The 23,453-nt window shown below is 37.7% G+C and overlaps 1 protein-coding gene across 50 annotated transcripts in view; it reads right to left on the bottom strand.

Annotated features, from left to right (window-relative positions):
* Positions 1-1,922: 1,922 nt before the first annotated feature.
* Positions 1,923-23,453, bottom strand: part of EIF4G3 (eukaryotic translation initiation factor 4 gamma 3) — a 333,841-nt gene continuing 312,310 nt past the window's right edge. For all 50 annotated transcript variants that reach the window (XM_048221828.2, XM_048221838.2, XM_048221839.2 and 47 more), the window contains 5 exons: positions 21,992-22,090; positions 11,782-11,928; positions 6,522-6,603; positions 4,651-4,797; positions 1,923-2,713 (listed from right to left, as the gene is read on the bottom strand). In XM_048221828.2, coding sequence (XP_048077785.2) covers positions 2,532-2,713; positions 4,651-4,797; positions 6,522-6,603; positions 11,782-11,928; positions 21,992-22,090 — 657 coding nt within the window. In that variant the 3' untranslated portion in view covers positions 1,923-2,531. The remainder of the gene's footprint in view (positions 2,714-4,650; positions 4,798-6,521; positions 6,604-11,781; positions 11,929-21,991; positions 22,091-23,453) is intronic.

Genomic DNA, 23,453 nt, shown 5'->3' on the forward strand with positions numbered 1-23,453 from the left:
TATTACTCTAAACCAAATTCCACCAAACCCTGCTTTCCAGTAAGAACACTGTAAAGAGGGTCAGAAGCATGATGGTGCTTTGCAGTACAGTTGATATTAGCAGGGATCAATTATCCCACTTTGCTCATATTTTGCCATTAGCTAACAACACTTCTCCCCATAAGTAAAATTCCTTGTGTAAAGCAGTAAAATACCCAAATATTAGTCTGTAGTCTCTTCAGTCTTCATCACACTTCATGTTTTAGGTGAGATTTCAAACATTAGTTGTTACTGTACAGAAGCATTTTCAACTCTTGAATTTTTTTTCAAAAATCATATTCTCTTTCCTCCATTCTTGACTGACACCTGTCCACGTCGAAAATACTGATGAACAGGCCCTCACTACTACCGGAAGGCCAGAGCCCTGCAAACAGTAGCCACTGACTTCCAAGAGGCAGCCACCACCCTGCTTTCCCCAAACTACCCCCTACACCCGGTGAGTGCCACCAACACCTAAAAACCTCCATCACTCAGGAGATTCCTGGATCAGAATTCTCTTAGCTTCTGGCAGCTATTAAAACTCAGTGTATCATAGAATCATGTTACTTCTTCCAACTGAGAGATTCCAGGCACAGCCCACAGCCAGACTCCAAAACAGCTTTTCAGGCCCCATTTTTTATGACAGATGCTGTCACATGTCTGTCACAAGACTTCCAGGACTTGGTTCTTCGAGAACAGCTTTCCACCACTGTGGAATGGGCTCTGTGGGCTCACGTAACAGGATCCTGTTTTGTGTTCAACTACACTCTGAAGAAAAACGTTTTATTGCTATGGAAAATTTTGTTCTTTGCTTCACAAGTCTTGCCAAGTCTCTTAATGTGGATATTTCTTCAGAGATGGAAGCCAGAAGAACTCTTTGGTTATCCAGATACAAAATACAAAGACTGTTTATTTGGGAGCAGCCCTGGCTTTCTTCATAAATACATTTTGTAGGGGGATGCCCTACGAACAACTGAAATGGAAAACCATCTGTAGAGACTGCAACCTCATAAAAGAAGAAAAAACAAAAAAAGCACAGTGTTCCAGTATCTGTAGGAGAAACAGGCTTAAAACACAGTTGGTTGTATACTCACCAGACTGGCTTGAGTGAAGTTGAAGCTGGGAACAATGTGATTTTCACACATGGTATCGGTTTGGTTTTAAATCCCATACCCACTTTTAAAAAGCAAAACTTAGCTTTGGTTTCTTTCATTCTTTAGAAGACATCTTTGGGTTTCTTAAGCATCAGAGGTAATTGATGATTTAAAATTAGTGGTAGTTTCAAAGTGAATGAGTTTCCCTAGTCCTACTACACACAGTGGAACACTAAGTTATTTAAAAACTTGCCCTTAGGTTTGCTCCCATCCTGAATGCATTTCTAGCTGAAGTTGGAAAGAAGCTTCCTCTGGACTTCCCGAGAGGCTCTCCCACCCAAATACAAGTTCCCTCCTTACCCACAAAGTAGCTTGCCTTTTCCGACTGTAAACACACACACACGCACGTGCACACACACGCGCGCACACACACACACACACACACACCCCCTCAGGAGTGATTTGGATTAGACAACGAATAGCCAGACAGCACCTCCCAGAGATGGGCGCACATGCAGCAGCTGTCAAAAGGAGAAGTCATTTTACTTTTCTTTTAAACTTGCAATGTTTGTCTTTATTTTGTTCTTTATATTTTGAAAGTGAAAAGAAATAGTATTGAGTCAATTTCTTTTTGTTTTTTTTTTTTAAATATTTGTTCTATGTATTTACAAGCCTTAAAGTTGCTCTAAAGATTTCAAAAGTATTAAGAGTACTTTTCGCAGGGTAGCACTTTTTTTTTTTTTAATTTTTTAAACAATTCTTGGAGTTCTCTGGTCCACAGCATTTCCTTCTGTTCCAAGGTTATGTATGTTTTGATTACTATTGTGATTTTTTTTTTTTAATTTTCTGAAGCAAGCTGAGAGGCAGGCAGAAAGATTTGATGCCAAAAAAAAAAAAAATCTTTCTTACCTTGTTCACCCCAAACCTTCTTAAATCTGGACTAACTACTATGCTTTAAAACAAACGTGAGGTGCATCTGAAGGGGAGGGAAATTTATTTCTCTGCTTTTCTATTATACAAGTTGTTTACAGAAACTGCAAATTAAAAAATTACACTGGCATTTGCAGTCCTTAAAATAAATTAAAAGTTCTCAACTTTTTTTTTTTTTTTTTTTGCTAAACAGATGTTTTTTTAAAGTATGAGTCCTTGTTTAAAAAGAAAAGATTAAAACAGAAAATATTTTCTATAAATAATACATGTATTTTGGTTTTAGTGCTCCCGCCCTCAGGTTTGAAGTTTACTTTTTTCCAGTACCTTTTTCCTCCATGATCACCTTTTTTCTCTTTCCCCTCTCCCACTCGTGCACACGTGGGGATTTCTGCGAGAATTGGCCTTGCTGCACTGTGATTGGCGAAGACGTGAAACTTTTTAAAAAAATACTTAAATTGTTTCTTTTGTTTCGTTTGTGTATTTGAAGCTTTAGTTATCCTCAGACTCCTCTTCCGCTTCCCGCAGCCACGTGAAGAACGCCGTGACAGATTTCAGAGCCACACCCTTCCCATTCTGCTCTGCAGGGTCCTTGCTGCTTTCCCATTTGTAGAAGGCATCCTCAGAGATCACCTCCTCATCGTATAGGCAATCAAAAAACATCCGTAGCAAATCTGCAAGGAAGTAAAAATATACCATCAGTTCTGGAGGTGTTGTAGTTGTGACAGAGAGACTGTATCTCTAAGGAATGACTGAGTGAATGCACGTGAATTCCCCTAGAGGAGAACATCCATAACAATTCATCATATTCCCTCTTTATAGTATAATAGCAAAACGACTTGTCTAAAGGACAGGAAAAAGATTTAAGCAATCTAAATTATTTTTATTGCTATTATTTTGTTCAATTTGAACTCTTTTCTGATAGTGCTGAGATGTTTGATATTATGTAGTTCTCAAACTACACACTATAAAAATTAAATACAAGAATAACTTTTTCACTTTCTTCTATATACATTCTCCATTGTTTGAAGTTTTACAATAAAAATATACAATTTTTACAAATTTTGGAAGAAAATGGCAAAAGGTACTTTCCCCCCTTCTAATGTTGCTTTCAAACTGGAAAGAGTAATACTTTATTTGGAAAATATGGATAAAAACTATCTCATCTGGATTTTATCCAGAGAAACAATAGCCTGTTCTTTTCAATGCCCAGATGATCTGGGCAAATTCAATTTTCTGTTTTGCTCCCACAGTGGAAACTTGACTTATATTACTGTTCAAAAAAGAGAAAAAGTTGGTAAAGTTATATATTCTTTATTTTTAATCCCTTCATTATGGGCTCTTAAGTTCATTTAAAGTCAGCCTCCATTCATACGAATGGAGGGAGGAATAGAATAAACAAAAATTGATAATAAATATTAGGCTTAGAATGAGTCATATTAAAATTTTTCTTTGGGTTTATCTTTGTAATTTTATTAGTTAAGCTAATATTGAAATCACTTTTCATTCTCTAAACGTTGGTTGGTCTACAGGGATATGGAAACAAGTGGCCAAGATTCTACTGATGGTAAATCTAGAATTAAACATCTCTCCAGGGATTATTAAAGCTGATAATTATGGGAGATACTTTAATTTGACTGGCTGAGCATATAGCGTCAATTTCATCTCTTAAAAAGTGAATGAGTCCTTATCCTATAAGAACAGAAAAAGGAAGTCATAATGTTAAATGACCCTCCAAAGGTCCTGAGAAAGAGAAATCAAAGTCAGTTAATTCTCTGATTCAGACTTTGAGTCTCCTCAGTTACAGCCTGAGGATTATTTGTTTCGATCTTTTCCTTTATCCCCAGAGGGATTCATCAGCACTAGCAAAGGAAAGCCCAGCAACAGATACAACCTAAGCAAGTACCAAAGAGCTACTTCAATGTCATCTCTGAAATTGCCCTGTACAACTATCCACTTTCACAAGTTTCAACTGAATTTTCAAGATTTAATTCAGTTAATTTACCAGTATCACTAAGACTTGGGTGGTCCAGGTTACCTTATTCATCTCGTTAGCAAAGAATTAATCATAACCCTGAAGTGAAAATTAGTCTAAAACACCTTAATGTCTTTGTTGGGTGTCTGAGGATTCTGAAGAGTATCATCCTCTTTCATTACTAAGACCTGTGTCAAAGAAGGGGAAAGACTGTAATGCATGTATGCTATCACCAAGATGCTCTGGAGTATCTAAAAGGGTAGCCACTAACCACATGGGGCTATTTACATTTAAATTAAATAAAATTTAAAATTAAGCTCCTGAATCACAATAACCACATTCACAAGAGCTCAAGTGAATATATTGTACCATATTGCATGGTACAGATACATTTCCAACACTTAGGAAGACCTGCCCTACAGTGAGGATTAAATCTCTAATATAAACCAGTTTTATTACCACTTTCTCACAAAAGTACATAAAAAATTCAGGTTTATTAAAGTTATTGGTTATTTGAGCTTTTGTTAGTAGTGATTTTTCTATTATGCACTGTTCAAAACCCATCAAAGCATCTCTGAAGTCCTGATTTGGATAAATCTCACCCACTGGTTGCATTAATTGTAAGAGGTAACTTACTGGCAGGTTGATCAAGTTTTACTATTGACGCTTGTAGTGCATAAAGTGCTTGCAGTTCCTTCTCTGTATCTGAGTCTAGGTACTTGAGTAAGATCGGCACCCTCTGCTTGATAACAGCAGTGTCCACTCGGAAGGTAGAACAGTCGGCTACAGGTGATACAAGAACTAAGCGTTACATTTAAGGAGTTAACACACAGTCTTTTTTAATTTTCTGAGTTGGTAAGATGTGACTACAAAGAAAGTGGAAGCAAGGGGGTCCAAGGAAAAGATTTTGAAATCTAAGATATTCTGAAATTATTAATGGGATATTCTTCCTGAAATAATAGAAATACATGGAGATGTATTTTGAGTGCTGGGTTCCCTCAAAACCCCATTCTTTATCTTTAATCATAATGAAACAAGGACAGTGATTTTGTGACATTCCAAACTACAAAAGAAACATTAAAAAGGAAATTAAAGTGATAGTTCATGCTAATCTTTTCAGAAGGGTAAAATAGAACCATTTTATTATTACTAGGAGGGCGAGGACTAACTCTAACAGTGGCAAACAACACATACAATCTAGGCCTTTTGGGGTAAAGGCACAATAAAAAGAGGCTGAGCAAATCATCCTCAATGCCAAGAAGCATGAAGTTTTATTTCCTCTGTAAGTTAGCATTGGAACACAATCTTTTTTTTTTTTTTTTTTTTTTTTTTTTTTTTTAAAGATTTTATTTATTTATGTGACAGAGAGACAGCCAGTGAGAGAGGGAACACAGCAGGGGGAGAGGGAGAGGAAGAAGCAGGCTCATAGCGGAAGAGCCTGATGTGGGACTCGATCCTGGATCGCCAGGATCACGCCCTGAGCCGAAGGCAGACGCTTTAACGACTGCGCTACCCAGGCGCCCCCACAATCTTGTTTTTTAAAGCAGCTTTTATACTTCCCAACTCTGATTTTATTTTTAAAAATATTTACTTTGAGAGAGAGAGCACGTGTGCGAGCACGGGGTGGGGGGGAGGGGCACAGGGAGAGGGACAGACAGAATCTCAGGCAGACTCCCTGCTGAGCGAGGAGCCCAACAAGGGGCTCAATCTCACAACCCTGAGATCATGACCTGAACTGAAATCAAGAGTCCAACACTAACTGACTGAGCCACCCCTACAATTGTGATTAAACACTTAGGGTTTCTACCAACCCTAATCCTATCCACCTATGTGATTAACATTCAGTGACATTGTCTTATCATCTAAGGTCAACATAAAGCAAAAGAAACAACTGGTGTTTTCTTTCCTCATATATATATATTTTAAAGATTTTATTTATTTATTTGACAGAGACAGCCAGCGAGAGAGGGAACACAAGCAGGGGGGAGTGGGAGAGGAAGAAGCAGGCTCCTAGCAGAGGAGCCTGATGTGGGGCTCGATCCCAGAACGCTGGGATCACGCCCTGAGCTGAAGGCAGACGCTTAACGACTGTGCCACCCAGGCACCCCTCCTCATATATGTTTTTATATAAAATGGCGTTTCTGCTGAGACGATGAGTCCTTCATTGATACTAGGTTAAGAGTATTCAACCCATTCATTATAAATCTTGAATGGTAGAGGGAGGATACTGGAGGTGAAAGGTAAAGGTGAAACCACATCCAACAGAGTAGGAAACCCCCGGAGGCATGCAGTAGCTGCTCAGATCTGGGCTTTCTATAGGCCCGGCAGCTGTTCATCCCCCTGCTTGAGATGGCCAGGCACTGCAGACAGAAATGGCACCCATTTGCACAGAAAATGAGTTTCACAGGGCAAATTTTGAAGACAATATAAACTCAGACCCATATCATCAGCAGTTAACATAACGGGGATTTCAGATGTTAAGAGCTGCCTTCAGAAATGTTACTTACCTATAATAGCTGCTTTACAAACGGCTGTCATTAAAGCTCTAAGGAATGTAGGTGAACTCATCTGGCTTTCATCTAGATTAGCCTGAAATAAAAAGTAAATGGAACAGTTAAAAGTATCCTTGGACATCAGAGAAATTATTTCAAAGCAGGCCTCATCTGGCACTAGGGACAGATGGGGTGACATTCTTGTAAACATTAATCTTGAGATTCACTGGAAAATACTTGGGCTACCACCAGTTCTGTCTGAAAATATTCTAAGTAGCAGCATTTAGTTTTCAGTTTGCTGCCTATATTTTGCTCAATTATACAGTGCTGTGCACTATGTGCATATGGAAGTACAATCATCTAAAAACATTTTTCTTCTTCAATAAATAACTCATATTAAGATGATCTCAAACAGTGTTTCAGAGACTACTTTTCTTTTTTTCTTTCTTTTTTTTCTTAAAGATTTTATTTATTTATTTGACAGAGACAGCCAGCGAGAGAGGGAACACAAGCAGGGGGAGTGGGAGAGGAAGAAGCAGGCTCCCAGCAGAGGAGCCCGATGTGGGGCTCGATCCCACAATGCCAGGATCACGCCCTGAGCCGAAGGCAGACGCCCAACGACTGCGCCACCCAGGCGCCCCCAGTGACTACTTTTCTGAGTGGTGTGCAACCAACCATTTTTAGATGTGCTAACATTGCTTTTTTATCTTAATTTTAATGTGAACTAGAGATTAAACTCAAGCATTGTCTCAAATGTTTCAGATGGTGGTGAGAAAAATGTTACTCTTTTCTAAGGATAGCGGAAACAATGTATTTAGAGATATGTTAAGTAGAGAAAATGGGCCTCAAATTTGTTTCTTAGTTTCTCTTAAGATCTCATCTCCTTAAAAAAGACAGATCTTGCTATAAAATGCTGCCAGATGAAAAGCAGAAGGAAAACACAAACAAAAGGACACATTTTGAAGGCAGGTATTTCAAACACTTTTCAAAGTTTATGTTCCTTATGCCTGTGAACAGAATTAATGCTTGTCTCGGCTTCTTTTAATAGCACAGCATAGTATTTTCCACTGGGTCAGCCTTAAAATGATTGGCCAGGAAAAAAACTTAGGATGTCATTGTAAACCTCTGTGTCAGAAAGCTTAGAATTTCAAAGATATTTGGAGATGAGTTAAATGCTTATGACTTTTAAAACTGACACAGATTAACTAGCAGCTCTCTGTTGAATACCTAACCTCAAACATCACTTGGGGAGAGCAGAGTTAAGAGGGGTTAACAAATCAGATGGCCAGCTCTGTAGGATACCAGCAGCACTGTACACAGAGGGCTGTGTTATACAGTAAGAGGTTTCATTACCAATCTTTTCCAAAAGAACAGAAACATGTGGTGCCACTGCTAACAGCTGAGGATGGGGATAGGATGGGGCAAGCGCCACATATAAAAGATCTGATGATTTATGTGTTATAGCCAGTTGCTGGTTTACACCTTGTAAAAAACAAACTGTATTTAGACTGAAGCCAGGCTGGTCTAGGTCCAGAAATTACTTTCGCAAAGTCCGAACAATTATTTTTGAAGAATAAATGAGAGAATAAAAACACACTATTACTTTCTGGTTCAACGATACTTTAAAAATAGGTTGATAGAACTATTTCAATTACTGAATATCATTTGAAATTCCCAAATACTTCTGAAAAAAAAAAAAAAAGAACAGATTAGCTAAAAAGAATTAGCTAATAAATACCACTTCCAAACCATTTGACTGTTTCTTAAAAAGATAAAAACTGCATTGCTTCTCCTAAATAAGGCTAAATATTGCAATTCTAGTATTTAAGAATACAACAGACCTGAAGAATAGTGTCGAAAACATTATAGATTAAGCGAAGATTTTTTTTTTTAAAGATTTTATTTATTTATTTGACAGAGAGAGAGAGAGCCAGCGAGAGAGGGAACACAAGCAGGAGGAGTGGGAGAGGAAGAAGCAGGCTCCCAGCGGAGGAGCCTGATGTGGGGCTCGATCCCAGAACGCCGGGATCACACCCTGAGCCGAAGGCAGACGCTTAATGACTGAGCCACCCAGGCACCCCAAAGATTTTTTTTTTTAAAGATTTTATTTATTTATTTGACAGAGAGAGAGCAGAAGCAGGGGGAGCAGCAGAGGGAGAGGGAGAAGCAGGCTCTCCGGTGAGCAGGGAGCCTCATGCAGGGCTTGATCCCTGGACCCTAGGATCATGACCTGAGCTGAAGGCAGACGCTTAACCGAGCCACCCAGGCACCCCAGATTAAGCAAATATCTTAACAAAAATGGGCAAGAACAAGAAGGCAGATGGGTCTGCTAACTGGAAAAGCAAACTCAGATTTACATAATTCTGGTACCAGACACAGAGCAACAAATGTCTTCATATACTATGAACCAGCTACTATTACATTTTTTGTTTTTTCTTTTTTTAGAAATCATCTTTATTAGTATAATCTACATTCAGTGAAATTTACCCTTTGTCTTCTCTGTAAGGAGAATAATTATTGGTCCAGAATAGGCAGAATAAATAGTGATATAAAAAAGTGAAGCCCAACATCGATGAAGAGGTGAAAATAGCATCATTTTGCAATACATGAGAACATAAAAGACCAAATCGGTGAAATGATGGTGATCTATGAAAAATCACGACAAAAGAGAATAATGTTAAATATGTAAACATTGACTGGATTTCTATTTTTTTTAAAGATTTTATTTATTTATTTGAGAGACAGTATGAGAGAGATAGCTAGCAGGGAGGAAGGGCGAGGGGAGAGGGAGAAGCAGGCCCCCCACTAGCAGGGAGCCTGAAGTGGGGCTTGATCCCATTATCCTGGGATTATGACCTGAGCCATAGGCAGATGTGTAACCGACTGAGCCACCCAGGTGCCCCGACTGGATTTTTAAAACAGAAAATAAGGCATGTCAATAATATACCAGAAAGGCTGATGCTGATTCCATGCTAAATCCTACAACAAACTACCATGTAAATGGCTTAAAAGTCTTAGAGAAGGAAAGATATGGTTATGCCAAGAGGTATAAGTAAGTACATGAAAAACAAGTGATACTAAACTAACCTCCTTTCCTTTTCTGATTTGATTAGTATACAGTAGCTCAGATGGATATAGGTATATATTCCCTGGACTTCAGTAAGGCTTCTAACAAATTATATAATGGCAGCTGTATCCTTGTGGGCATGATGGACAGTAAAATAATGTGAAATAATAAACAAGTTAACGGCTGGAAGTGTCCATGGGGGTGGGGATGGGATCTTGTCCCTGAAAGGAAGCTACTTTGCCCCATTCACACATTTTACCCATAACGTGGATAAGGATAAAGTTGACATATTAATGAAATGGAAGGAGGATATAAAGTGAAAGAGATGGCAAGAAAATTTTATGACCAAAGTCAGAATCTAAAATGTCCTGATAGATAAAAACTTGTATCTAATTTAAGAAGATGAACATAAGCAGAAATAATTTTTAAAAGCCCCATTCTGGTTCCAAAACCAAATGCACTGAAGTTCCAGATGGGAGAGATGACTAAACTGTAGAACATGAAAGAATGGGTGCTATATGACTGAAAGAGCAATTTGAGTTCAGTGTGGTGAGCCTGCCAGAAGCACAGAGTCCAAAACAAAAAGTGGAACAGCAGAGTCTAACTGCACACTGCTGCATCACATCTGGCTATCATGCTCAAACTGCACTTGTGAGAGGGATACTGAAAACCCAGGCTATGTCTGGGTAAGAGTAACCAGACAAGTGTCTGGATTTCAAGAAAGGAACGAGAGAACCTAGAGAGGGAGACAGGGATACAATGGTAAACTATTACAATTAATTAAAAGAATCACAACTAAGTGACAGGATAGACTTACTGTCCTGAACAGACATGAAGGAAAACAGATTTAAAAAAACCCCAAATTATCAGAAGTTTCATTATTTCTCAGTGCCTACGAGTAAATAAAGAATTAACAACCCATTTCAAGGACTACAAAAAAGGATTTATCCAAGAGGGAGAGGACCAGATTAGCCCTCCATGACTTTCTTTCAACTTGATTATATGATCCCATGGACAATGTGTACAAATAAAACATACTTACATAAACAAGAATCACTAAAGGAAAACAGTAGCAGATTAAAAAGAGACATGATCAATACATTCCACAAGAAAAATAAAGTTCAAAATTTTCAGAAGGGAGAATTACTATGAAGATGAAAGCCAACACAATTCATAATAATTACATATTATTTACTAATTTCATCCAGAATAGTATTTAAAATGCAGGAACATTTAGAAAAAATATGTATTTTCTTAAATTAAAGATTTTTATTTATTTGAGAGAGAGAGAGAAGGAGAACAGAGAGAGAGGGTAAGAGGGAGAAGCAGACTTTCCGCTGAGCAGAAAGCCTGATGTGGGACTCGATCCTAGGACCCTGGAATCATGACCCGAGCTGAAGGCAGATGCTTAATTAACTGAGCCACCCAGGCACCCAAAATAAGTTTTTTTTTTTGAATAGTAAAATAAAGGGTATATCCTAAACTAATAAGAGACCCAGAAAAATGGCTTCAGTTTTAAATAGTTTTACTTGACTTTATAAAAGACTATAAATCTTTTAAAAATAAAAAACAGCCTTATAGCTTCAAATACACATACAGGAAAAAATAAAAACTAACTTCATCAAGGTTAAATACTCCTATGAAATAAAAGGGAAGATACAGGCAAACCTTGTTTTATTGTGCTTCGCTTTATCATACTTCAGTGATACTGTGGTTTTTTTTTTTTTTTTTTTTTTTTTTTTACAAATTAAAGGTTTATAGCAACCCTGCATCAAGCAATTCTATCAGGACCATTCGTCCAACAGTATTTGCTCACTTCTGTGTGTCACATCTGGGTAATTCTCACAGTATTTTAAACCTTTTTATTATTATTGTATTTATTATAATGATCTGTGATCAGTGATTATGACTCACTGAAAATGATGGTTAGCATTTTTTAGCAATAAGTATTTTTCAAGATATTATGTACATTTTTAAAGATATAATGTTATTACAGACATAACAGACTACAGTATTGTGTGAACATAACTTTTATATGTACTGAGAAAACAAAAAATTAATTTGACTTGCTTTATTGCAGTATTCGCTTTATTGTGGTCTGGAACCAAGCCCGCACTATCTGAGGTGTGCCTGTATGTGAATGAAAGCGATCCCACAAGAATCATTCTTGTAGAGATATCAGGGAAGGTGACATTATAATCTCTATACCTCTACCCAGTCAAAGATCTGTTCATCATTCGCTTTGTCTTCAATAATGAGTTTCTCGAGTCGCTTATACAGCTCTTCAGCAGAGAGTTCTTTTTTTGAAAGTGCTTCAGAGGAACAGGAACTGTCAGACTCTATAAAGTCCAACTTCTGAAACATAAAATGTTGTATGTATTAATGTAAGTCAATATTAGTAACACCCTGAGAGGAAAACAAAGTCATGGGCTATATGTTCTATTTTATACAGAGTCCAAATGATCAGCTGAAGCTATTTTTTATTTATAGCTCTGTAAGAGTCTCACTCTACTACTTTTCTGAATATTTCTCCAACTTTTTATATTGTCTATCTCTGATTATCCTTAAAAACAAAAAACCAGCAAGACCCCTAAAATTATCTCTGTGGCTATGCTCCCTCCAAATCATTCCGCTGTGCTCCTAGCAGTCACACAGCTCTATGGCAGGGCAGGAACACTGATGGTACAATTTAACTCCTTCTGTAGCCTTTGGTTTAATATCAGTACTGCACTGCCACAGAACAGCTGTCAAAATTCTAAATTTGGTGAGGTCCTTCAAACACTTCCTGACCATTCTGAATCCAAGGCAGAGAAATGATGCCATTTTATAAAATTCCTGAACAACCAGTGTGTTGTAGGGAGGACAACAAAAACAAAGGGTTTTATCAGTATTGCACAAAAGATCTTTTTCCCCACAAAAATCGTTCAGTTCCAAAGGACTGAATATTCTGATACGGAGGAAGACTGTAAATATGTAGTCACTGCAATGAACCACATCATCATGGCCTGTGTGGGTCCAACCCAGTGCAGAAATGCCTTTGCGTCAGCCTTCAGAGCACCATCCGCACCCACTGTTCACGGCATGTGGTGGGCATACAGGGCCCCAGGGAAGCTCCCTGAACACACGTAAAGAGCTCTGCAGCCCTGTTAGGAGCACTGGTTTCGCCTCTCCTGTTCTGAGATGCTGGTAGTCCAAGGCTACTCTCACTTTGTCTTAAATACTTGACAAGAGTTATTTGACTGTTGTCTCACATCTATGACAATGACTCTGGAAAGCATAAAAACAGTGTACACACTTTCAAATTCTCCCAGAACACTGGCTCGCTCTACCACATACTTAAGTCCTAAGGCCCCACAAGGGGCAGCCTGATGGAGCACAGATACATGGACTCTAGAGTCAGAGATGGGGGTGCGGGTGGGGATTGGGAGTTCAGTTCTGACTCAGCTACTTCTTCTACTGGGAGGCCTTATTCTAAGACGGGAAGACCATCACCAACCTCAGCCAGTTCCAAGGGCTCAGAGCACCAAGAATGTGCACTGCGCTGGGCACCAAAAGGACTCTAGGAGCATACACCTGGTAGAGTCCACCCACTAACCTGGAAGGGAAATGCCCTAAATCAGCAGGACCACGCACTGTTTCCACTGCCTAACAGTGTGCTGCTCACACACTAATCTGAGCTTCTCTTATGATCCTGATACCAGTGATACAAAGTATAAGCATCACAGTTGCTCTCACAGTACTTACATGTGGGCAAAAAAAATTCACAGATTTGACATACCCTATTTTCCAGGAGGTAATTTAATCCTGAATCAAATACCATCTAACCACAGGGCACATCTAAAGATGGACAACCCAAAGGGTATTGGGAAGAGCTATCTCTTCATTTAGAAGAATTAAAAAAAATATCTGAAAAAAAAAAAGAATTAAAAAATCTCCAATTATGTAACTACTATTAAAAAAAAAAAACCAAACTTCTGATGACTAAAAACAAAACGCCAGGGCCTGATGGATTTCCCGGGGAATTCTACCAAACATTCAAAGAAGAAATAATACCTATTCTCCTAAAGCTATTTCAAAAAACAGAAACAGAAGGAAAGCTACCAAACTCATTCTATGAGGCCAATATTACCTTGATCCCCAAACCAGGCAAAGACCCCATCAAAAAGGAGAATTACAGACCGATTTCCCTAATGAATATGGATGCCAAAATTCTCAACAAGATCCTTGCTAATAGAATCCAACAGTACATTAAAAGGATTAATCATCATGACCAAGTGGGATTCATCCCTGGGATGCAAGGGTGGTTCAACATTTGCAAATCTATCAGTGTGACAGATTATATCAGCAAGAAAAAAGCCAAAAATCATATGATCCTCTCAACAGATGCAGAAAAAGCATTTGACAAAATACAGCATCCTTTCCTGATTAAAACCCTTCAGAGTGTAGGGATAGAGGGTACATTCCTCAATCTCATAGAAACCATCTATGAAAAGCCTACAGCAAATATCATTCTCAATGGGGAAAAGCTGGAAGCCTTTCCCTTAAGATCAGGATCTCGCCATTATTATTCAACATAGTACTAGAAGTCCCTGCAACAGCAATCAGACAACAAAAAGGGATAAAAGGTATCCAAATCGGCAAAGAAGAAGTCAAAATGTCTCTCTTCGCAGATGACATGATACTCTATATGGAAAACCCAAAAGAATCCACTCCCAAACTACTAGAAATTATACAGCAATTCAGTAATGTGGCGGGATACAAAATCAATGCTCAGAAATCAGTTGCATTTCTATACACAAACAATGAGACTGAAGAAAGAGAAATTAGGGAATCCATCCCATTTACAATAGCACCAAAAATCATACATTATCTTGGAATTAACTTAACCAGAGACATAAAGGATCTATATTCTAGAAACTACAAATCACTCTTGAAAGACATTGAAGAAGACACAAAAAGATGGAAAAATATTCCATGCTCATGGATCGGAAGAATTAACATAGTTAAAATGTCCATGCTACCCAGAGCAATCTACACTAATCTAAATTTTTAACAATTCTTTTGCAATAAGAATATTTTAGGTGGTGGTTGCACAACACTGTGAATATACTAAAAGCCACTGAACTGTACACTTTAAAATGGTTAACTGGATGTTATGTAAATTTCCCCATAACTGTTAAATAATACTTGAAAAAATTTGATGATTTTTATGCCTTCTGACACATGTACATAAAGTTATGATTATACACATACACTAAATATAAAAAAAGGAAGTCTGCCATAATTGTTCAATTCTTGGAGGTGTAGTTAAAAATAATCAAAATCAAAATCATTGGTAATTTTCAAGGGTATAAGGCAATGTGATATAGAAGTATGCTTTACTCAATGAAGTTTCACTATGCAAAGCCAATAGATTAAAATATTAAAGATTATTAGCACCAGCTTTTCTCTAATACCTTTGGAGACTTTGATATATTCCTATACCCACCCCCCCCCCCAAGATCCACAAAGGAAAAGCTACCTTAAATTCTGTGGGGGAAAAAAAATTCATCCTACTGTTTAAACTGGGTGTTATACGCAACTAATGAATCATCGAACTTTACATCAGAAACCAGGGATGTACTGTATGGTGACTAACATAATATAATAAAAAAAATTTTTAAAAATTGTCTTTACCATTTATGTAGCAATTTAAAGTAATACTTTCCTACGAAGTTTTAGAAACATGCTTCAATAATTGCAAGTTCTCTGATTTGATGTTGATAAATTAAATACCCTACTCCCACAATTCAATATACACACAAAAACAAAAGATGATGGCCATAAGTTCTTTTAAGAATAGGAAATCAATTTTTCAAAATCCTGAAACATTTTCCATATTTATTCTTAGGTTAGAGCAACTATATAGAATACCAGCTTAACCGACTCCAAACCTACAAAAATAACTGAAAATCTGAGAGCAATTAACAACAATAAAAATCAAACACGAGGTACCTTAATTGCTCATTAATAAAATATGACATAAAAATTTGAAGATGAAAGCCTTTACCACTGCCAAAGGGAGTTGGTGGTAAGCTGTAAAATTTGTAATCATCCCTGTAAAGTTTGCATCTCAGAACCCCTGTGTTTCTGCATAAGTTATCTCATCTTTCTGGAGCCTAGAAGGCTGGGCTTCAAATTTATGGATCAGTTCATCGCTACCTCTTGCAGAATGTACTAGGGTCCCCAGAAAAAAAGGCACTGAACCAAGTATTTTAGAAAAAAGCCAAAAGTCAGGATAGGGAAGACCAGTTCTAAAACTTAATTTTTCTAATTGCCCTTTAAACATTTTTATTAGTAACAATATTCATAATTGATTACTTCTCTGTGCTCAGTGCTTCTTAAACATTATCTTATTTAATCCCCATAAAGATTCTACAAGGTAGGTACCATTAACATATCCTAGGTGACGAGTCTGAGGCTTAGAAAAATCAGGTAATTTGTTCAGAGTCACATGAAGTGGTGTAAGACTGGAACATGAATCCAGGTTTATTTGAAACCTGAGTGTCATATGCTTTCCTATTTCTGGATATATACCTAGAAGTGGAATTGCTGGGTCATATGGCAATGCTGTGAGAAACCATCTTTATGTTACTTTTATATATTATAACTTTATACACTGTGTGCTTGTTCATACATATTTATAATTATTATTTTATGGATTTTCCTTTTAAAACATATAGGAAACAAAAAAGAGAAGCCACAAACCAAAACACAGTAATACCTCCTTTTATATTTACCTATGTAGCTACCTTTACCAGTAGTGAACTTTATTTCTTCATATTACTTGGGGTTTCTATCTAGTGTTCTCTTGTTCCAGCCTCAAAAACTCACTTTAGCATTTCCTGTAGGACAGGCCTATTGGTGACAAATGCACTTAGCTTTTAAATCTGGAAATGCTTTACTTCCTCTTCATTTTTAAAGGAATTTTGCCATTTGTAAAATTCTTTGTTTAAAGTTATTATAAATCGTTATTTATCCATTTGAGAGAGAGAGAGAGAGAGAGAAAGCACACACAGGGGGAGGGGCAGGAGAGGGAGAAGGAGGTCCAGACTTCCTGCTGAGCATGGAGCCCAACTGGGGGCTCGATCCCAGGACCCTGGAATCATGACCCGAGCTGCAGTCAGACACTTAACAGACTAAGCCATTCAGGTGTCCTGAAAATTATTAAATTTCTTGACTAGATCATCCCAGTATCTTTTGACTTTCATGGTTTCAGATGAAAAATTGGCTGTTGATCTTATTGAGGATTCTTCATACAAGACAATTCACTTCTTTTTAGTTGCTTTCAAGATTTTTATCTTTGTCACTCAAAAGTTTCAATGTAATATATCTCAGGGTAAATATCATTGAGTTTATCTTGCTTAGAGTTCACTGAAATTCCTAGATACGTAGATTCCTATCTTTATTTATTTATTAAAAAGATTTTATTTATGTGACAGAGAGACAGCCAGCGAAAGAGGGAACACAGTAGGGGAGTGGGAGAGGAAGAAGCGGGCTCCCAGCGGAGGAGCCCGATGTGGCACTTGATCCCAGAACGCTGGGATCACGCCCTGAGCTGAAGGCAGAAGCTTTACGACTGCGCTACCCAGGCGCCCCAGATTCCTATCTTTAATCAAGTCTGAGAAGTTTTTGGCTATTTTGTCTTCATATATTTTTTCTGCCCTGTCCCCTCTCTCTCTCTTCTCCCTTCTGGGACTCTCTAAGGCCCATGATGGTATGCTTGATAGTGTCCTATAGGTCCCCAGGTGCTATTCATTTTTCTTTCTACTCCTCAAACTGAGCAATTCTTTTAAATGCTCCTTTATATGTTTAATGAATTAATTTTCCAATATGTATTACCATAAAGTTTACTTAAAAAAAAACAAAACTATGGGGATTTTTTTTATTTAAAAAATTCAGTGATACTCATAGTTTCATATAACGCCAGAAATTTCATTTCAAAAATTAAAGATGGATTTTTATGACAGCAAATTAGTGCCAAATCAGTGACCCTCTGACTGATAGAGCAATTTCAACTACTTTATATTCAAGTTTGTGGATTCTTTCTTCTGTCTGATCAAATCTGTTGTTGGACCCCTCTACTTAATTTTTCATTTTAGCTATTACAACTTTCAGTTCCAGAATTTCTATTTGGCTTTTAGAATTTCTACCTCTTTATTGATATTACCAGTTTGATCATACATCATTCTTCTGATTTCCTTTGGTTCTTTGTCCATGATTCCTTCAGCAATTTGAGCATATCTAAGGCAGTTAATTTAAATTTCTTGTCTGTTATGTCCAACATTTGGGCTTCCTCAGGGATGCTTTCTATCAATTTCTTTTTTCTTGTGAATGAGCCATATTTTCCTGTTTCTTTATATGCTTTGTAATTTTTTGTTGGCAACTAGGTATTCTGAATTTTGTAATGTGTAACTCTGGATATCAGACTGTTGTAGTCATCTGTTTACTGACCTTTATACAAAGACTACATTCCTTCCTCTGTGTGTGGTCATTACAGTCTCTGACCCATTATCTCCCTATACAGCCAATGACCTTGCAGAGATTTCACTGAAAGCATGGATCCAATGAGAAAAGGGTGGAGTGGGGTGGAGGGGGGGGGGTAGGACCACAGACAAATGCATCTATTTTTTTAAATTCTTTGACAGACACCATTCAGGATACCACTTTGGCCTAAGCAGTTAAAACAATGGCTGGGCCCTACACCAGACCCTCAGTAAATTGCCAGGAAGATTAAAAGGCATAGTACCAATCTTTAGAGGACAAGGTCTTCATTTCTCAACCTGGCAAAAGAAAGCTGCACCACCATCTCCCCAACTGTCTACCACAGGGCCAGGGGTTAATAGCTTCTATGCAAAATGCCAAGATTATTGAAATTTACCAGATTCTTTTTTTATCAAGCTTTCCCCTGGTGTTGGTAGCACACATGTCTGACTAGACTCCACAATTCCAAAATAGCTCCTTCTAACACATCTTGCTAGTTCAATAGTTGTTTCAGTTGAAGGAGTAATTCTGGAGCTGCTTACTCCCTCATCTTCCATACATCCACACATTGATTTCTGAATGTTTTATAACATATGTTATCATAATATTCCCCCATAATAAATGCTACTTGGCTGTAATGTATTAATCTTTTAATATAATGTTGGACTTTGACCTGTGAAAATTTTCTTGAGAAATTGTCTCTGCATTTATTAAGAATATTAAAGTTTTTTTTTTTTTTAAGATTTTATTCATTTGACAGAGAGAGAGAGCACAAGCAGGGGGAGTGGGAGAAGCAGGGAGCCTGATGTGGGACTGGATCCCAGGACTCTGGGATCATGACCTGAGCTGAAGGCAGATGCTTAACCGTCTGAGCCACCCGGGCACCCCTAAAGTTTTTTTTCTTTAACTGTATTTGTCTGGTTTTATTACCAGAGTAAGCTAGTCTTATAGAATGAGCTGGCAAGTAATCTCTCCAATTTTCTGGAAGAATTGGTACAGAATTCTTTGCAGAACTGGCAATATTTCTTCTTTAGATGTTTGATAGAATTCAACAGTGAAAATACTAGGGCCTAGACTTTTCTTTGTGGGGATGTTTTTTAACTACTTCAGTGTAATAGATGCTCAGGTTACCAATTCTTGAGTTAGCTCTAGTGGTTTGTACCTTTCAAGAAATTTGTTCACTTCAACTAAATTGATGTACTTACTGGCATAAAAATTATTCATAAATTTCTCTGATCCATTATTACATGTAGACACTGTATAACCTCATCTCTTTCATTCTTTCTATTGGTAATTTGTACCTTCTTTTCCAATTTTGTTTTCTCTGATTAGCCTGGCTGGAGATTTAACAATTTTCTCAGAGAATCAGCTTTTGACTTCACTGACTTCTACTATTGTTTTCACTGATTTCCACTTTGATCTCTATTATTTCCTTTGAACTTCATTTGCTCTTCTTTTTTCTAATTTCATAGGTTGAAAATGAGGTCACTGACCCATGACCTCACTTCTATTCTAAATACAGGTGCTAACAGTTTCACTCTAAGTACTGCTTGAGTTGCATCCTACAAATCTTGAAATGTTGTATTTTTTCATTTTCAATCAAATATTTACTATCTTTTATGATTTCTTCTTCAAGTCATGGGTTATTTAGAAGTGTGTTGTTAAGTCTCTAAATACGTGTTACCACCACATTCTGAAAGGTTAGTTTAGTTGGAGAGACAATTCTAACTGATACTCTCTCAGCACTTTGAGATTATTCCACCATCTTCTGGTTTTCACTGTTGCTACTGTAAATTCTGTTTCTTTGTAGGTACCATACTTCTCTCTAGCTGCTTTAAAAATCTTTTCTTTGTCTTTGGTATTATGCAGTTTCACTGAAATGTAATTATCCCCTGTAGTATACATGTGCTTTCTATATAGATTCTTGTTTTATCAGTTCAGGAAAAGTCTCAGTCCCAGTCTCTTCAAATATTGCCTCTTTTCCATTCACTCTGTTTTTCCTCCTGGGACTCCAATTAGTCATATGTTAGACTTTCTCATTCTACCCTCTAAATCTCATAGCATCTCTTACAAATCTACCATAGTTTCTTCGGTTTTTTCAAATCTTCTCAGTCATTTTCACTAGTTTCTTCTTGTTTGCTCATTTTTGTGAATTCCTCTTTTGCATACAGCGTTATGTCATATTCTGAGTGAGAATTCCATTATTTCAAGTCTTTGGGGTCTAAATCTACCATTTATTATCTGTTTACTCTCACTCATTGCTACCTGTTTCATTACAGGTTAAATGGGCTCTAAGTATTAATCCATGTATTTAGGTTTTGTTAATTTGTAGAAAATAATCAAGAGACCCAAGTTGAGAATGTTTCTTCCAAAAAGAATTTTGGTTTGCTTCTTCTGGGGGACAGGGTAATACTGAATTAGGGCCACTTCAACCTCTTCCAAGATTTTTGGTAGCACTTATAATGGCATTGAGCAACATGCCCTTCACTTGTGCTTATTGCTAAAAGTTCGGGTTTCATCTCTGGCTTTTTCCCTCACTTATTAGGTTTGTTCCTTACAAATTACCTTCACTTTCTACGAACCCAGCAATGTAAGATAAATTATGCTTTATCTAGACTCTTATCTTTTGGCAGGAGGGCTCTCCAGAGTATCCAGGAAGTTAATGTCCACAGCAACCTAACGCGGTGTCTTTATCCAGCACAATATACTTACTTTAAAATAATTTTCAGATTGCTTTATTTTCATTTTTACCTAAGAGTGATTTTTTTTCCCTCCTTATTCATAATTTTGTTGGCTGTCTTAGCTTCAATTTTTCTATATTTTAGGACTTGATTTGCAGGATCTTTTTTTTTTTTTTTTAAAGATTTTATTTATTTATTTGTCAGAGAGAGAGAGAGAGCACAAGCAGGGGAAGTGGCAGAAGAGAGGGAAAAGCAGGCTCTCTGCTAAGCAAGAAGCCCAATGAGGGATTCAATCCCAGGACCCTGGGGATCATGACCTGAGCCGAAGGCAGACACTTGACTAAGCCACCCAGGCGTCCCTTGCAGGATCATTTTGAGAGGGAGTTGTTTCCTTTCTCTGTCACTCTTCCTCACCTAATATTTTTATGGTTGCCTCTATCTGATCCTCCACAATTCCTTATTGAGAACCAGATTATACTGACCGTGAAGTCGTCTGCCTTGTTGTGGATTTCTGGATCCAGTTACCAAGCGGACAGCCTTGCTAAGGTTTTGGCTCTACGACTGTGTCTATTTCCTTGCATTTATCTTTCTATGGAGTTCCTACATGGTTTCATGGATAAAGCCTATCCTCTAATTTTCTGCCCTGTAAGAGGCATACTAGTCTCCATTACCTCACAGAAATAATTTCTGCCTGTCTCTACTAGCTTTTAGACCTAGAGCTCAGAAGATTTATAGCTTTAGCCCTATTACCCCTGCTTTATTTATCAACTTCCTTTCTGGTTCATGGAGATATGTAGCTTGTTTTCTGTGTGTGGCTAAATCCTTTAAATTTTATTTTTTATCTATCATCTAATGAATGAACAGCTGGAGTGGCCCTAAAGCATGGACGTAAAATGACATCTTTTTTTTTTTTTAAAGATTTTATTTATTTATTTGACAGAGAGAGAGACAGCCAGCGAGAGAGGGAACACAAGCAGGGGGAGTGGGAGAGGAAGAAGCAGGCTCCCAGCAGAGGATCCTGGGATCACGCCCTGAGCCGAAGGCAGACGCTTAACGACCGCGCAACCCAGGTGCCCCTAAAATGACATCTTGACCATGATTTTTATTTTGGTCTAATTTTAATGACTGAACTACTAATGCAATCACCTTCATTTATTCTATGAAACAAACCAGCTACTATTAAACAGGAATGCAGAAGCCTTGTTCTTACTTACCTGCTCCAAGAGAAAATTATGTACATCTTCCCCTTCTGGTAAAAAGTCCTTCCAGGTGAGGTCAGCCTCCCTCCATAAGGCTCCCACTTTCTTATGGCTCTAAAACAGAGATAAGTCCAATCCATTTACTTTTACTTTGTGATAGAAGGAGGAGGAGGAAGAGTGGGGATGTGGAGGAGGAGGAGAGGAGAAGGCTTGCTTGAAGTCAAGAGTATAGAATTGTAAAGACTGAAAACTCAAAACTTTCCCTAGTTAATATGCAGTTATTTTCTCAGGACTCCTGGCTTTCACACCAAGATGTCTGAATGTATGCAAATGTAACGGTGAATGGCTGCACTACAGCTGTTTAAGGTTCAATAACTTATTTTATCAGATGACTAATCTGGGGAACTGTAAACTCACGTTTGGGATTTATGAATATAAGCACCTAAAAAAAGTCCAATTTTCAGAGTTCATAAAGTCGTCAGTGTCTCTTTTCCTAGATAGTGTTATGTACATTTGCTATTAAAGACAATCATAAAGCCTCAATGTAATCCCTCCCTTTCATAGGAGATCACAATTATGCTAACATGAGAATGACTAAGAAGGTTGCTGCTCCTGAACCAGGAATGAGAAGTATTTCAAGGGCAAGAGGAACAAGGTTGAGCCCAAGAAACAACAGAGAAGAGCTGTTGTCAGTTGGAAACTGATGAGAAGGTACAAGTTCACTGCCTGAATGAAGTCACAGTGATAAAGGGAAATGTTAGCCTTTGAGCCTCGGCTACCGGCTATGAAACCTGTATTGATTATTTCATAGAATAACTTGCCCAAGGCATAACTGATAACTTACCAGAGTCAGGATTTAAACTCAGGCTGACTCCAGAATTTATGCTCTATGAGAACTTGGTTAGGAGAAATGAGAATTTGCTTTCTGTTTCTCCATATAAAAGTTAGAAAGAATTTGAGTTTTTAGTAAGGACTAAAGTGAAGTAGGTTAGGAAAGGAGGAAGGAATTCTGGACCTACCAATTAGGGTTTGATAAAAACTCTAGTGCCATCGAGCAAACAGTATTAACAACGAATAATCAACTACAACTAGTTGTAGTAGACCAGGCTATTTAGTGCACCCATCCATGAATAACTGGTACAGAGATGTAATACAAAGGGACTTCTGTACATTCGGAGGGAGAAACGAAACAAAACAGTGTTACTGATGCCTATAAAACAATAAAATCTATCATCCCAATACCTTTGGCTCTGGTTTGAAAGTCAGAAATCACCCCAGAATTTTCACGTATGAGTTTTGTTTTGATATTTCTCACTCCAGGTGTTAACACCACTTTCCCAACCTCTTAGACCTCTAATAGAGCACTGGTACAATCTTTTGAAAGTCTTGGTTTAGACTTGGCTGTCTCCCTTTCTAGTTTATGAATTCTTTGAAGGCTTAGTTATCTTTGTAAACTGGGATCCTGGAATAGACCTTT

The sequence above is a fragment of the Ursus arctos genome, unplaced genomic scaffold (assembly GCF_023065955.2).
Source record: "Ursus arctos isolate Adak ecotype North America unplaced genomic scaffold, UrsArc2.0 scaffold_32, whole genome shotgun sequence".
Classification (NCBI taxonomy): Eukaryota; Metazoa; Chordata; class Mammalia; order Carnivora; family Ursidae; genus Ursus; species Ursus arctos.